The 15678-nt window shown below is 38.7% G+C and overlaps 2 protein-coding genes across 4 annotated transcripts; one reads left to right on the top strand and one right to left on the bottom strand.

Moving 5' to 3' along the window:
- The first annotated feature begins 1382 nt into the window (after window positions 1–1382).
- glb1l (galactosidase, beta 1-like) lies at window positions 1383–7345 on the top strand. Its single transcript, XM_078261751.1, has 16 exons — window positions 1383–1595; window positions 2131–2300; window positions 2386–2536; window positions 3041–3101; window positions 3188–3282; window positions 3361–3541; window positions 3643–3701; window positions 3798–3919; window positions 4157–4197; window positions 4309–4427; window positions 4520–4594; window positions 5106–5195; window positions 5321–5434; window positions 5599–5730; window positions 6375–6602; window positions 6713–7345. Exons 1-16 carry the CDS (start codon window positions 1530–1532, stop codon window positions 6908–6910), a joined length of 1902 nt encoding a protein of 633 aa, XP_078117877.1. The 5' UTR covers window positions 1383–1529; the 3' UTR covers window positions 6911–7345.
- Window positions 7231–12883, bottom strand: ankzf1 (ankyrin repeat and zinc finger peptidyl tRNA hydrolase 1). Of its 3 annotated transcripts, none has more exons than XM_078261748.1 (16): window positions 12816–12883; window positions 12291–12449; window positions 12087–12202; window positions 11848–11950; window positions 11550–11761; window positions 11353–11462; window positions 11074–11227; window positions 9618–9840; window positions 9421–9519; window positions 9064–9240; window positions 8806–8937; window positions 8400–8682; window positions 8181–8292; window positions 7919–8086; window positions 7758–7828; window positions 7231–7609 (listed from the first exon to the last, which is right to left on the bottom strand). In XM_078261748.1, exons 2-16 carry the CDS (start codon window positions 12418–12420, stop codon window positions 7483–7485), a joined length of 2217 nt encoding a protein of 738 aa, XP_078117874.1. In that variant the 5' UTR covers window positions 12421–12449; window positions 12816–12883; the 3' UTR covers window positions 7231–7482. The 3 variants fall into 3 exon arrangements, with proteins under 3 accessions (XP_078117874.1, XP_078117876.1, XP_078117875.1); XM_078261750.1 differs by having other exon boundaries at window positions 9064–9237; XM_078261749.1 differs by having other exon boundaries at window positions 12291–12446; window positions 12816–12880.
- Between the last annotated feature and the right edge of the window lie 2795 nt (window positions 12884–15678).

Below are 15678 nucleotides of genomic sequence, written 5' to 3'. Positions count from 1 at the left end.
GTGTGTGTGTGTGAGCACAATGACAGACCAGCAGGCAGATACAGGCATTATTAACCCAAATTAGCAGGATCAACTGCTTTGTGTTTGAATGACAGACAGAGATAAACTGTTGTTCCTATTACACACAACAGCCACTTACCACTTAAGAGCTTTCTGGAACCATAATGATGTGCAGGCCAACGGCAAATGTGTCCTGGAAGCAACTTTGATTATTTTTGAATGTGTCAGCACATTTGGACGCAATAGTGACAAGCTAGTTTTTGTTGCTGGAAAAATGCAATTAAACAGGTGCAAGACATGCCTTCATGACCACTTCAATGAAAAATAAAAAGACTGAGCACTTAAGGATCACTGCTAATGACTAAGAGCATTTGGATGTAAATCGTGCTTGTTTTTTTTACCTCCAAATTTTAAAATATAATAAAGTCATACAGCTTAATATAAAAGCATACCTTTTTTTAAGGAAACTATGAAATTGTTTCATCCCAGCTCACTTTGATTCTCAATAAGGTATTGAAGCGCCATCTAGTGCTCTTTATAAGAAGTGTGACGTTATCACACATTCAATTGATATCAGAAGAATAACTGCAAATGGATTTAATATTATTACACCAACAATACCATCTCATCATGAAATGAAATTACATGTTGCAGGGTCCTGATATTGAATGTCCATTGAACCTATAAATAAATATGTGAGTTTTATGATGAAAGGTTGACATTTAACCATCATTCACACAACAGGAAAAGACGGACAGACGCAGAGCCGTGTCCTGCAGCTATAATAAAGCAAACCCTTCCTGAACTGGCTGCTTTGTTATCTTGCCATGCCAAACATAATGGAATTGTTCTCAACCTACATAATGCATAGTATGACAGCATGTTGTGACAGCATTGTATATCACATGGCGGTTGGCTCTCAGTTTTTCTCCTTATAGGCTACCTACTTATATACTTTTATTTTATTTCATTCTATTTATCATTCATTATTTTTTGGGTTGTTACTATGTATGGGCACCATTATTTGTATATGCTGGGCATATATACATATATATGTTACTTATTTTAGGTTAAATCAATTTTTTCTCTCTCGTAAAGATGAGTGTGAACAGTGACATCTGGTGGTCCAACTGTAAACACATTTGTAAGGTTTAAGTATAATTATTTTCATTATCTGAAAGTGGACTAATCATATCTCCAGCAAACATTTCTGTCTTCTTTATTCCCAAAGTAATAAACAGAGGACTGTCAATTAAACTTATGTCTGAATGGGGTCAACCATGTAGAGCTACATTAAGGGGAACTTACATACTGCCAGGACAAGGCTGAGGTGAACGGGACGGTCTTTAGGACCCAGCAGATTGCCAATGAGAATCACATGATAATGCTTTAGAGAAGCGGGCAGGATGTTGATGATGTTGCTTCGTCCTATTAACCAGTTAACCATAACAGGCATAAAATAGCAGTAGCGTAATACAAATGAGTGGTGAATTAGTTGTAGGTTTAGTCCTCGCGGGAAGGCAGTGGACATGGCTGCCGGTGTCTTACTCTTTGTTGCTGTGAACCTCGCCTGTTTGTCTGTCAGTGGAAACTTGGTAAGAAACACACTATATTTACTACTAGAAAAAGATACCCTGCATTCAAAATCTTACTTGAGTAAAAGTATATAAGTATTAGCAACAAAATATGCCTAAAGTACCAAAAGTAAAAGTACTCTACTCAATATACAGAATTTCAGAATATTATGTCATGTTTTAGGTGGTAAAGGTAAGGGGCTAATTTTAATTACTTTATATACTGCTGGGTAGCTTAGCCCATAATAATATATATCATAATGTATTAGTTGACTATGTTTTGTAGTAATAATATAAATCTGCAAAGTAACTAAGCTTCAAAATAAAATGTAGTGGAGTAAAAAGTACAATATCTGCCTCCAAAATGTGGTTGAATAGAAATGTATTGTACCATAAAATGGAAATACTCAAGTAAGTACCTCAAAACTATATTTATGTATAGTATCTGAGTAAATACTAGTTACATTCCACCACTGATGGTAGGTAATGGAGATTACAGAGTCAATGCAAACCAGTTTTAAATGCACCTTACCAGAGACCATGCCATCTCTTGCAGGCCTCTGGAGAAAGATCATTCTCTATAGACTACAAAAACAACAATTTCCTCAAAGATGGGAAGCCTTTTCAGTACATCTCAGGCAGTATTCACTACTCCAGAATCCCACGGTACTACTGGAAGGACCGGCTCGTAAAGATGTACATGGCTGGACTCAATGCTATCCAAGTGTAAGTTCAAAACATCACATTCTTAAACACATAGTTTTTTACATTCGGTCTGTCTTTACTGTACATTTACTTTGCCTCCACACAGATATGTGCCCTGGAACTTCCATGAGGCAGTACAGGGGGTCCACAACTTCACAGGGGGCCAAGATCTGGAGCATTTTTTGGATCTGGCGAATCAGACAGGTCTTCTGGTCATCCTGCGTCCCGGACCGTACATCTGTGCAGAGTGGGAAATGGTGACATGGAACTTCTGAACTGTACTGTAGTAATAAAATTTGTTCACACCATCACAGATCAAAGCACAATAAATGATACATTATCAAGAAAGTGTATTAAACCAAAAAATGACAATGTGGCATTATAGAAAAAATGAGAAAAGAAACAAAACATAGAATATCAAAAAAAGATTAAAACAGGAAGTACAGAGATTTACATAATGAATGTCAGTAGACCAACTGTGTTACTATGATGTTAGCGGGATTTGTATTTAACATATATTTCAAATGCTTTAAAATACAATTCAAAAGGATGGATGTCATTGTGCATTCCAGTTTACAATTTAGTGAGAAAGAGACTGATCATAAGTTAACCTACATTGGTTATTAGTCACCTTACGAAGAAATCAGAAACATGATCTCCAACTGTATCCTGTTTGCATTTTTCAGTGATGTTGTGCATTTGATAAAATGGGCCACTTTCGATATATCTATTTCTTGCTGATATTTGGTCTTCCTTCCCAGGGTGGATTGCCTGCATGGCTACTTCAGAAACCAAACATCATACTTCGCTCAGCTGACGCAGGTATAACAAGCACCTACTGTATATGCCTTTGTCTTTTTAAAAGAAAAATAGTAAATATGCCATTGATTTGTTTTCGTCTGCTCCAGATTATGTCGAGGCAGTCAGCAACTGGCTTGCTGTTCTTCTGCCCAAAATGAAGCCATGGCTTTATATCAACGGGGGCAACATCATTACTGTCCAGGTAGAGAATTAAGTGGGTAGGTTTTGTATTAGTTAGTATTTTAATATTGGTTTTATAAATCATCTTATTTGGCTATAGGTGGAGAATGAATATGGAAGTTACTTCGCTTGTGACTACAACTACATGCGTCACCTGCGGACTTTGTTTCGCTTCTTTCTTGGTGAAGACACAGTCCTGTTTACCACTGATGGAAACACAGACAAGGAAATGACATGCGGGACTCTGGAAGGATTATATGCCACAGTAGACTTTGGCACAGGTTGGTATTGTATGTAAATGATTAACAAGATAGCATCCTGTTCTTCCTGATGTTTTTTTGTAGGGAAAGTTGTAATTTGTGCTATTTATCCCCTCATACAGACACCAACATAACTAAAGCCTTTAACCGGCAAAGAAGGTTTGAACCTCGAGGGCCCCTGGTTAGTTACATGTTCATTCACTAATCTTAACATGCAGTAATTACTGACTCTTCAAACCAAGCATATGATGTGAACATGCTTTAAATGATGTTGAAGGTGAATTCAGAGTTCTACACTGGCTGGTTGGACCACTGGGGAGATCAGCATGCTGTGGTTGATGCTCAGAAGGTCAGCAGAGTGCTAGGAGAAATGCTAGCAATGGGGGCCAACGTCAACATGTATGTCTCCCCAAACACTCGCAAACTTTCCTCTTCTCTGTACAATTTTTTTTTGCATTGTTCTATATTTTATCATCAACAAATCGCATGAATATATAGTATTGCCAGCCTTTTCTTGAGGATGCATCAATCACCAGTTTGAGATAAAACTGCTCCCAGGAGATGAAAAGTACTCGTCTATGTAATGATTACACGTTTCCCCACTATGTAACACAGTCTACCCCTCTCTCTTCTCAGGTACATGTTTGAAGGAGGCACTAACTTTGGCTACTGGAATGGTAAAGTTATAATCAGTATCTTAGTTTTGGATAATCTGAGTTGTTCACACGATTTAGATGGAGATAAAGGTTCTGCTTGTGGTGCATTTATCTTTTTGTAACTACCCGAAGGTGCTGATCATGACACGAAGTTCCGCTCAGTAGTGACTAGTTATGATTACGACGCTCCGCTCTCCGAGGCAGGAGATCCCACGGAGAAGCTGTTGGCCATCAGAGATGTCATTAAGCAGGTGCCACTGATTGAACTGCCACCCACTAAGGTTGATATCCTGATTACACTTGTTCGTAAGTGTAAGATTAATGCATCACTGTTTCTCTACAGTTCAGAGATATTCCCTCTGGCCCCATGCCACCAGCAACTCCTAAGTTTGCCTATGGCTTTGTGACCATGAAAAAGGTAATACAATGTCAGATTTTTTTTTTATTGAACATTGACAGATTTACAGGTCATGACAGTTAGGTCATCAGGTTAGTAAGGTACAACAATCCATCATACAATACAAATCAGGAATGCACATACATAGACATACAGTTAGACAATAAAGATATATTCTCCTCAAGCCAACCCATACAGCCCTACTGTTATTGTACGCAGACAATCAGACCCCAAGTAAGTTGTAAATGGACCCCAGACTTTATGAAACTGAAACGGTTCCTCTCTCAGATAGAAGCTAAGTGCTTCGAGGGGCATAAACTCCAGAACACTGCATATCAATTGGGCAACACTAGGGGGGTTCCTCTGACACCCACTTCAATAAAATACATCTTCTAGCACAAAAGCGCAGGATTTTAAGAAGTTTTAGCTGATTAGAAGGAATATCTGGAGGATGGTCTATACAATTTTAGATTTTAAAGTGTAAAGAGCCAGAGGTTGCTGTGATTGATCCCAATAGTAGACACTTTTTCAGGTTGGCAACATCAGCGGTCTATTGAACACTCTCTCACCCATCGGGCCAGTGAAATCCCAGTATCCTCTGACATTTGAAGAGATGAAACAGGTATGGATTCTGTCTGAAGGCAACAACAGGGGAGGGGACTAATGTTGTAGTGGCAGTAAACCTCTTGAAACGTGGAGAACTTCTAGCCTGTTGTGTCTGCAACCTGTCATGTCTATTGTGTTCAGTTCTATGGATACATGCTTTACCGGACCACGCTGCCCCGGGACCTCTCGGAGCCTACACCACTTATCTCTCCACTCAATGGGGTTCATGACCGTGCATATGTATCCGTCAATGGGGTAAGCCTTTACAATGAACTTTTGTTGTCTAGCCAATCAGATGTTTCAGGTCAGGTATAGGGAAAACATCACAGAATAAGACCAGGTGTAATTGTTTATAGAATGTCAGGTTGCGTTGTTTTTTTCCAATGTTCATACTCATGAGCTTGTGTCTGTGTGGACAGGTTTTCCAGGGTCTTTTGGAGAGAGACACTATGCTGGTGATCAATGTCACTGGACAGCAGGGGGACACTGTGGACATCCTCGTTGAGAACATGGGCAGGGTAAACTTTGGCAGCAAGATCAATGACTACAAGGCAAGAAAACAAAGTCCAGTCCTGTAGAGTAAATCACATTTTGTTTCTGCACACACTTCTTTAACGCTCTTGTTTTGTTGGCATTGTCTTTACTTCAACCATTGTTTGGGGTTCTGTAAAATGCTGTAGGCGTAAAACTAATAACTACTACTAAATCAATCTTTAGTTTGTTTTTTTACACCTTATTAAAACCAGCATATATTAACGTTATAATTCTCCCCTTTGCCTCAACCTAGGCTTGCAGATTTGAGAAAGGTCATAAAAAACATAAATGACCTTAAACTAAATAAGTCAACATAATTCAAGTTTCATATGCTATATGGGGTACATACAAAGCGTGCTGGAACTCTCGGTTGGACCTCTGTCATGAATTCAGTTATTACTGATCTGGACAAGTACTTCTCCTATAGACAAATTCTTCGTATTCTCTATCCATTTACATATTTGAATTATGAATGTAAAGACTGATATAGCCATAGTGCCATGGACAGTCCCTGTTAGAGATGGTAACAAACCACAAACCCTAAAACTTTAAAATAATAATGACAAATGTATAATATTCCCACTTGTTGGATAGTAACTGTGCTTTAAATCTACTTACACAAAGTCCCAGTATTAGATGGTAAACAGTATCTGTACTGCAGGGCCTTTTGAGCAACCTGATCCTGGGTAAAGATGTACTGACTGACTGGAAGATCTACCCTTTGGACATTGATGGAGCCATTGCTGGTGGATGGCCTCATTCAGACAGTCAAAAGTCCTTCCCTGCCCCTCAGAAAAACCCTTCAGTTGGGCCAGTCTTCTACATGGGAACCTTACAGCCCAACGGCCTTGCCTGGGACACCTTTCTCAAACTCAATGAATGGACAAAGGTAATATTGATTTTTTATTTGTTTGTTTGTTTGTGGGGGGGCTTACCATACCTCATGCTTTCAGCGATTCAATTATTGTATCCTAATCATTGTTGTCCTTTTTATAACAGGGTCAGGTTTGGATTAATGGTGTTAATCTGGGACGATACTGGCCAGCAAGGGGCCCTCAACTGACTCTTTATATCCCTGGACCCCTACTCAGCACCACCCTGCCCAACAACATCACAGTGCTGGAGCTGGAGGGGGCCCCAGCACACCTACGGGTTCTCTTCATGGACCGGCCTCAGCTTATTGTCAGAAAGTCTTAACAGAGCACACTTAGTTTAGTAGCACAACATATTCTCAACATTTAGCTGTAAAAATTATACATCCCAATATCTGCATGAAGCAAGTTTGACTGAGGCCAAGTAGAAGTAGTCCTCTGAACATTTCACTTGACGCAGGAACATTTGCTCCATGCTTATTTCCCGCATTATTTCGGTGGCATTCATTTTTAATCACTTCAAATATCAGTGTATCATCAATTCTTTATCATCACAATCCAAACTGCTTTAAAACAGCAGCTTCAGTAAAACAGTGATTCATTGATTTGTTTGTTTTTTATTGCATTTTCTTTTGTTTTTATACATTTTCCATAGTCGCAGATACTGTGAATAAATTATACATTTATTACGTAATGTTTTCATACAGTATATGCATCCAGTTATCTGAGATCATCTGCCATAATAAAATGTTAAAAATTTTAGAGTTGAAAATGAAACTAGCACACTGACAAGACAATATTAGTATTCTTTCAAGGCTGCACGAATTCACTTTTAGATTTAATGAGGTAGCTTCCTTTTAACTGAAATTTTCCAAATGGCTGTTATATACATGGGGGTTAGGTCTTGCCTGGAAGAGTGTTGGCTTTTCGATGTGCCTGGACACAGCGAGGGGTGCAGAAGGAATACTCTAGATACTGAAATGGGATCTTCCCAAGCAGAGACTCTCCACACAACCAGCACCTCCTGGAGAGAGACAAACAAAAAGCACATTTAATGTTAGTGACATTTTTGAGTAAAAAGCATTTACAGTATTGTGCTTGCTGACACTACAGTATTACTTAAGTCCTAATTCATATTATGACTGAGCTGAGGATGGCTCTGGGGGACTTACTTCACATTAGAGAGGCCGACTCCTGTTGCAGCAACTTGCTCCGCTAACCTCCTCTCTGCTGCCAGAGCTCTCTATAACCAAAAAGGAAACAGTTAACATTTTCAAGATGTTACTATAAAAACATAACCTAAATATCAGTGATTAAATACACATCAACTCACCTTTTCGCGATCAGTCAGAGATGCAAACCTCTTCTTTTCCTCTGCCTCCAACTCTTGTTTCCTCTTTTCCTCCTTCTGCTCTTTTTCGCGCTGTTTTCTCAATGCCTTTTGTGCCTTTTTCTTCTCCGTCTTTTTGGATTCAATCTCTGCCGTTAGTGGCCCAGGGACCTTGAAGCGTGCAAGAGTTAAAAAAAAAAAAAAAAAAAGTGCTCTGCAAGTATTTAATGGCATACATGTCAAAAATCAGACTGTACAGTCTTACCTGCGCCTTGCTGTAGTCATATTTGTCAGGATTCTCACCCATGTATTTACGAAACACATTCCTCGTGTCTTTGTCAGGGGCGACAATATACGAGGTCTGCCCTTTGTTATCCCTGTAAAGGAATATTGTTTAAGTCTGGGCATAGGTTCACTACAATTGCTGCAAATTATCACACTGAAATTTGACCTTTACTACCCTTGGCTATATTGTTTTTTATACCTGCAGGCTGGGTCTGCTCCTGCGTCCAGGAGCAGCCGGACCACTGCCTTTTGTGCAGCTGCTGAGGCTACATGCAGCAAAGTGAACCCTGATGAGTCTATGGGCTTATTAAGGAGACTTAGAGGACTTGGGACATCAGAAGGGTTGCTGTCCAACTGCTCTCGACTCTCTGACATTTCTCCAGGTAGCTGAAGGACTCTACGTAGAGTATCTGTATCCCCAACCTTACAGGCTGTAAACACCTCATCCCTCAGGCCGTACTCTGACGACTCATCAACAATTTCTATATAGACACAGAAAGCTTAATAATAAGCATCTTAAAACATAAAATATTACAGAGGTGGCAAGTTGCAAGATTGATAAATTGGCACAACATAATAAACAACAGTGACAAAGAAGCACTTACCTTCAAATTGTTTCTTACTCTGTGCTTTCCTCTTCCTCTTGTTCTTTGATTGCGCCTCTTGAGGCGCGTCTTCTGCTGGCGTAGCCTCTGGCACTTCCTCTTCTTGATTGTCTGCTTCTGTGTTACTCAATTCTGTCACACATGGATGTGAAATTTCATAAACACTGCAGAACCTTTGTGTGATAAATAAGCGTTCTTGGGTTTCTGTAATGTAGCTACTATAGCCACTTATGTGACGACACACCGGAGCAGACCTACCCTCATTTTGCAGTTTGGGTTCCTCCTCCCTCCTCCTCCTCCTCCTCCTCCTGTGTCTGGAGGGATAGATCTCAGACTCCCTGAGGTCCAGAGTTCCTATTGTCGACTCCACCATCTCCAGCTGGATCTCTCCACCCTCTACTTCATCAGAGCTATCGTGTTTTTCGTTTTCGTCTGCTGATGCCAAAAATAAAAAGGAAGTGTACTGTAATACCAACATTTACAGTAAATAAGCTTTGTGTTGAAGCATCAAGAAATGAACTCCTAATTTTAGTGAGCTTAACTTTGGCATATTTTTCCACATCAAGTTCAATAGAGTGTAGGCCCACAGTGTCCATGTTAACCTCTTAAGCTTACCTTTCTCTTGACCGGTATTTATTTGTGCTGTGAGTTTAACAGATTTTTTCCAGGCTTTCTTAGATGGACTGAAAACTGCAGACATGTCTGTGTTTTTCCCTGCAACAAGATATTGTGCACACAGTATTGATTATACCCTGGCTGTACGACAATGAGCAGATAACATGTCATTATTCCAAGGATATAATTCAGCTTACCATAAACATGGAGGGTGGAAAGCACCTCGTGTACCCTCTGTGCCTCTCGAAAGGTTGCCCTGCGAGTGGCAAATGGAACTGTGTGGATCCTGGGATCTTTTTTGTCAAAAGGAGCTGCACGACCACCAAAAAAGATGCTTTTATTGTAGCTGGGGGCTCGTACAAATATCGCAGAGGCCTCTTTCAAGTGTTCAGCCCAGCTAGCCAGAAGATCCTGAATCTCCTGTAAAAGATTATAAAAATGTTTGTACACATGAACTTGCTACCTTACCTTATAATTGAGGTAGAAAAACCATCCAAGAATGGACTACACCGAAACATTTTAGATGGTTTACTTTCTAACTCTAGAACTGGATTAATTTATCAAACTTAAATTTAATTAAAGCACTGAACAATAATAAAATTAGCAGTATGTGTTTAACGAGAAAACTGTTGCAGTCTATGTTTGGGAGTTGTCTTCTGACAATATACAATTGCTCACTCAAATTTGCCTTTCGGAATAAGCAACCCTTACACAGACAGCAAACTCTTTTCATGAATAAGCACCGAGGCTAGGCTCCGTGGATGCACCGGCACACTCACAAAAGTAAATAACACACCAGTCTTAAAGGAGGATAGATACCCTAACCAAAACTTTAATTGGTGCAAGAGAAAAAATAATGGAATTCAGCAGACAATACCATCAGGGTTACATGGAGCATTATTAGCCATGTGACAGAACATCATAGCTTAAAAGGGACAGTTCACACCAGAATCAAAAATACATATGTAAAAGCCATTTTTTGTGTTTTTTGTTTTGTTTGGTTTCAACCTCCCGCCACCTGGGGCAGTGGTTCTTTGTCAATTAGATGTAAGGTATTATAGTCAAGAGGTAACTGCACTCAGGTGTTGTATGAATGGAGACGCAAACAGTTTTTTGACTGTGCGGTAGATGATTGTTACATTTGTTGTTTATGAAAAGAAAGTAGTAGAATACAAGAGGAACAAAGTGGCTGTATTTTGTTGTATCACAAAGGGAAATAAATACATTGTGTTGTTATTGGAAACAGTGGACATTTTAGTCATTTACTACACACGTCTAAAAAAAATCAACTATTTCCTTTTCTATTGAAAGGCAAAGGGACTACAACATATTTTTCCTCTTACCCGGAGTGCTATTTATCAATCTAGATTGTTTAATCTGGCTTGAGGTGCTCAAAGTGCCAAAAAATACATTTGAAAAACTCAACAGGAAATCATGACCCAGTTAAGATAATCCACAGACCTGGTTGTGAGCAGTTTCAGGGAGGACACCATTAATGTAGGCACACATCTCTACGGCAGATGTCGCCAACACTGGGCAACTCACACCAAAACAATCTAGATTGATAAATAGCACTACAGATAAGAGGGAAATATGTATTTTTGATTTTGGGGTGAACTGTCCCTTTGTTTGTTAAATGAACCATAATCTTGCCTTGACTAGTGCCGCCTCATTGTGTCGCCTCAGAGCAGCTCCTGCAGACTTGGGCGTGTGACTGCGGTTCTGAGAGTCTCTGAGTCCTTGGGCAGTGCCTCGCTTCGCTCGCACCGTGTATCGGTGGAAGGTCTTGTGCTGAAGGACTTCTTTTCTGTAAAATGAATGCTTTGTGTTGGGCAAATGCTCACCCAGCTCTCCTTTTAGACTTGCAATTCCAGCCATAATGTGTAATCTAAGGTACTGAAAACAAACAAGCCAAAAACACTATCCACTCACCCTTGGAATACAGCACCGGCAAAGTGTCCTCCACCTGTCATGAGAATGACCCACACAGTTTTCTTACTTATGGCCTTCAGGGAGGACACTGCATCGTGATCGTCATCTGACTGAAATATTACAGGACATACAATTAGAATAAATAAATCAATGTTAACATAGACATCACACACTGTAGTGTACCTGCTGAACCTCACCTGTCCCTGCAGAATGCAGCGGAACACTGAAAGATATTGCCCGACTGAGTTCTGGAAAAACACCTTGCTGGAGGGCCGGCCAGTAAATAAACTGGTTTCAACTGAGCTCTCATTATCAGTGCCAGTGACGTTGCTGCTTGTTCCCCCACTCTCACTATCGGAGTCGTCTTCTTCTGAATCAGACTCTGAGCCTGAAATACTTGACATGTCTCCTGTAAAGAAAAGAACGAAAATGAATCAACCGTTAAGAAACACTACAACAGCCCATTGCTCTTGTTAAGGATTCTTGTTTCCTCACCAGCTCCAGTTTTCCTCTCAAACTCTTCAGCTGTGACTGGTGGCATTCCCGAAATCTTTAGTCTCAAGTTGAAGCGATGCCAGTCAAGCTTGTAGTGCTCTATCTGAAATTTAAACACAAAATATGAATTACTCAAATGACAACACATGCTCATGTACAGATTCAGTACATCAACAGATCTTTTTTTTATTTTTATTTTTTTTTTATTAACAGAGCAGAGTTTGAAGTTGTGTGGTCACCTGTTCCTCACGAGCAATAAAGAGGCATTTGCAGGCTGAGCAGACCATCTTGTCGGACACCTCTCTAACCAGGCTGGACTCCCGCTGTCTGTCATCTGTTGATTTGTCTTCCAACTCTATGAGAAAGGCAACACAAGGCTAGTTTAAAATAGACAGACAATTAGGGTATTTACTACAGAAACCACAGCTACAATTCTTACATACCGTCTGCGACTGGGTCAGTGTTTACAGCCTGCTTTAGGACGGGGTTCACTTTTCTCAGTCCAATCAAAGCCTCATCATTTGGGCACAAATGAAAGATGGAGCGGTAGTCGTTTCCAGTCGTCATTGGCATTCCTATTTTCACCTCATTAACGTTACCTGCTAAGTTAAGACATTAGAGAAACGTACTGTAAGTTTTGTTTGGAGTCATTCAAAATAATAGCTAACTAGACTTGTTTGTTGTTAATAGCTTAGTCAAACTCTTACAACATTACTGTTATGAGCTGGCAACAGCTAAACCAAGATTGTTGAAAACTAACAGTTATCTTATCTGATGTAATGTGACTAACGTTAACGTTAATGTTATCTGCTCTTTGAACGACACGTGTAACGTTAGCAGTCGCAATGAAAGTAGTTATTATCTTCATTGAAAGGCTGCGCTGACTGTGCTTTTATAATAGTCCTTAAAATATATAACAACTAGTGTAAGCTACATTAACTCACTTAAAAATAGCAAAAATAACGTACCATAAAATGATGGCTCGAAAAAAAGCGCTGACGGCTATGCTGCCTTGTTTCCGGATGACATATCTACGGAAGCTCGAAAGCGTCAATAACGCGTCAATGAGAAGACGTCCACTGGCAAAGGTTGTAAACTAGCCCGTGATTCCTACTAGCAGTGGCGGGATGTAATAAGTACATTTACTTTGTACCGTACTATACGCATTTGTACCGTACTTGAGTATTTTCATTAATACCACATTTTGAAATGAAATATTTTAAAATATTGTACTTTTTACTCCACTACATTTAGTTATGGTGCAGTTAGATTATCAATGCGAAAAAAACAAATACGTTATGATTTATTATTATAGGTTAAGATACCCAGCAGTATATAAAGTAATAAAAATAAGCCCCATCCTGCAAAATGAGTGTCATGCATGCATCACTAATTATAATCCAGTGATAAAAATGTATTCTCAAATGGGCCATTCTGAATAATAATTTGTTTTACTTTTGGTACTTTAAGTATTTATTTATTTATTTATTTTTAGGCTAACACTTGTTTGTGTAAATGTTTATTATATATATATATATATATATATATATATATATATATATATATATATATATATATATATAATAAACACACACACACACACACACACTGTATATTAAGTGTATCTGAAATGAATGGGGAGTTTTCTGATAACATCACAGTTAAGACAGGGAACAAGATGTCAGTAGATGTCAGCACTGTAATAGTAAGACAGAGAAAAGATCCAAACAAGTTGTATCGGCCACTCAATATTTTTAGATAAAGGCTATTCATATCCTTCTGTATTCAAGGCCCTTTCAAATGTTGTTTAATGCATTGTGTACGGTTGACAGCCAATGTAACAGTTGAATACCACCTGCTTTTTATTTTTAACCAACCTATTGTAGGTCTTCTTTATTTTTTCACATTCTACTGCTGAAGTTTGTTTTCACGAGGGTAGACATTTTACACTCCCGAAACCAATATTTGTCCAAAAACAACTCCAACACACCCTCCTCATTAATATATAGGCAACAAGGAATATGGTAATGCTGCAGGGAAAATAAAAAATGTTTCAAAGTGTTATTCTTTAAATATGTCTCAAATATCTAAACAATCACATAACAAGGTTTACAGAAAACGTGAAAACAAAGTAGAAATATAGTCTCATAAACTAAAAAACGAAACAACAAAAACTATGACTACACTGGATGAATTCCCTATGGATCGATTATGATTATGGAAATTGTTATGCATAATCACATTAGGCCTACTGAGTAAATGTATTTAGTGCCTCAGATCCCATGTGAAAAAAAATATCAACTTTCAATGGTCCTAACAGCAAGCATATCATCATCTTGCCTGTACTTAGTAAACTTTTAGTAAAAATTGTGTCTTTTTCAAATTCAAAACTATATTTCTACAAAGGGTCTAACCACTACGTTCCAACATGCATATAGGGCTGGTCACTCTACTTGTATCAATTGACAGGTTAATAATTGTGGGCACAGTTATGCTACGGTATTTTAGTGCTGCCTTTGATGCGATTGATCATAACCTCTTAATTGATTAACTTATTTGTTATGATTTTAAACATTCAGTTATCTTGTGGTTAAGAAGCTATCTGTCCTGTAGATCAGAGAGTATATTTAAATGGCACTCTTTTGTTGTATATTTAGTTGCAGCACTGCATTGCCGATGTGTGGAAAAGGAACTTCGTTGACACTGTTCTTGATTATAAAAGGTTTATTACATCAAGGATTTCAGCATCATGACGGATCCTGCAGAACCCGGAGAGTACAAAGCCAATATGCACTCTGTCTTGCTGCAGCAAGAACATGGCTTATAAGGGGTACGTTTAGCTAACATGTTAGATAAAGTAAATAGATGTGAGTTGGCAAGTAAAGGTCTGAGTCCCTTTGAGGTCAGAGTCTCTTTGGGGGGCTCCAACACTACACATAAAATCATTGATCCCACTCAGCCCCCAATCACAGAATCACATAAAACATCCTCTTCAACACATCACTCCACTGAGAGGAAAATCATTAAACTTACTTCACTAACATAGTGCTCATTATGTCTCAGCACATTTGAGCTTTATACAAACTTTAACCTTATAGGCTCTTCAGATACTACACTTTCAAACAGCAGGGCGTTGGACTGTGGTGTTCCACAGGGGAGTTGCCTTGGGCCTCTTCTGTTCGCAATTTGTTACCAATGATCTGCCACTTGTAATTGGGCAGGCATGCTTGACAATGTATGCTGATGATTCTATTCTTCATTATGCTCCATCCACATGCTCAGATATCCACACTCATTTCACAATAGGGGAGCCATATGACTCCACCCCTACTAAATCCAATACCTGTTATAACTTACAGTGATTTTATATATATATATATATATATATATATATATAGAGAGAGAGAGAGAGAGAGAATTCATGGAATAATCTCCCAAGTAACATAAGTTTTATCAAATGAAAGAAAAGTTTTAAAAACAAATCTCACCTTCACTTACATTTTTTATCTTAAAGTTTTATATCATATTTTCTTTTGTTGTAATACATATTCATTCTCCTTCTTTGTGAGCTAGCTAGATGTTAATTCTAAACCCATGTTATGTTGTGTAATATAATGTCATTTTTTTTGATACATTTTGTTGGAGGGGGGAGGGTTCTGGTTTCATTCCTTGTCATTTTGTTTCATACTTGTTAATTTTTTTTTTTTTCCTTTTCCTGTATGCGTCATGAAATGTTTTAATATTGTCGGTTAGGAAGACTAATGTGGATCCTTATAATAAACAAAAATATGAATGAGCTTCCTGCTGGGCTATTAAATATAAGTGATCTGG

The sequence above is a fragment of the Sander vitreus genome, chromosome 11 (assembly GCF_031162955.1).
Source record: "Sander vitreus isolate 19-12246 chromosome 11, sanVit1, whole genome shotgun sequence".
Taxonomy (NCBI): Eukaryota; Metazoa; Chordata; class Actinopteri; order Perciformes; family Percidae; genus Sander; species Sander vitreus.
This window is presented reverse-complemented; position numbering and strand designations above follow the sequence as displayed.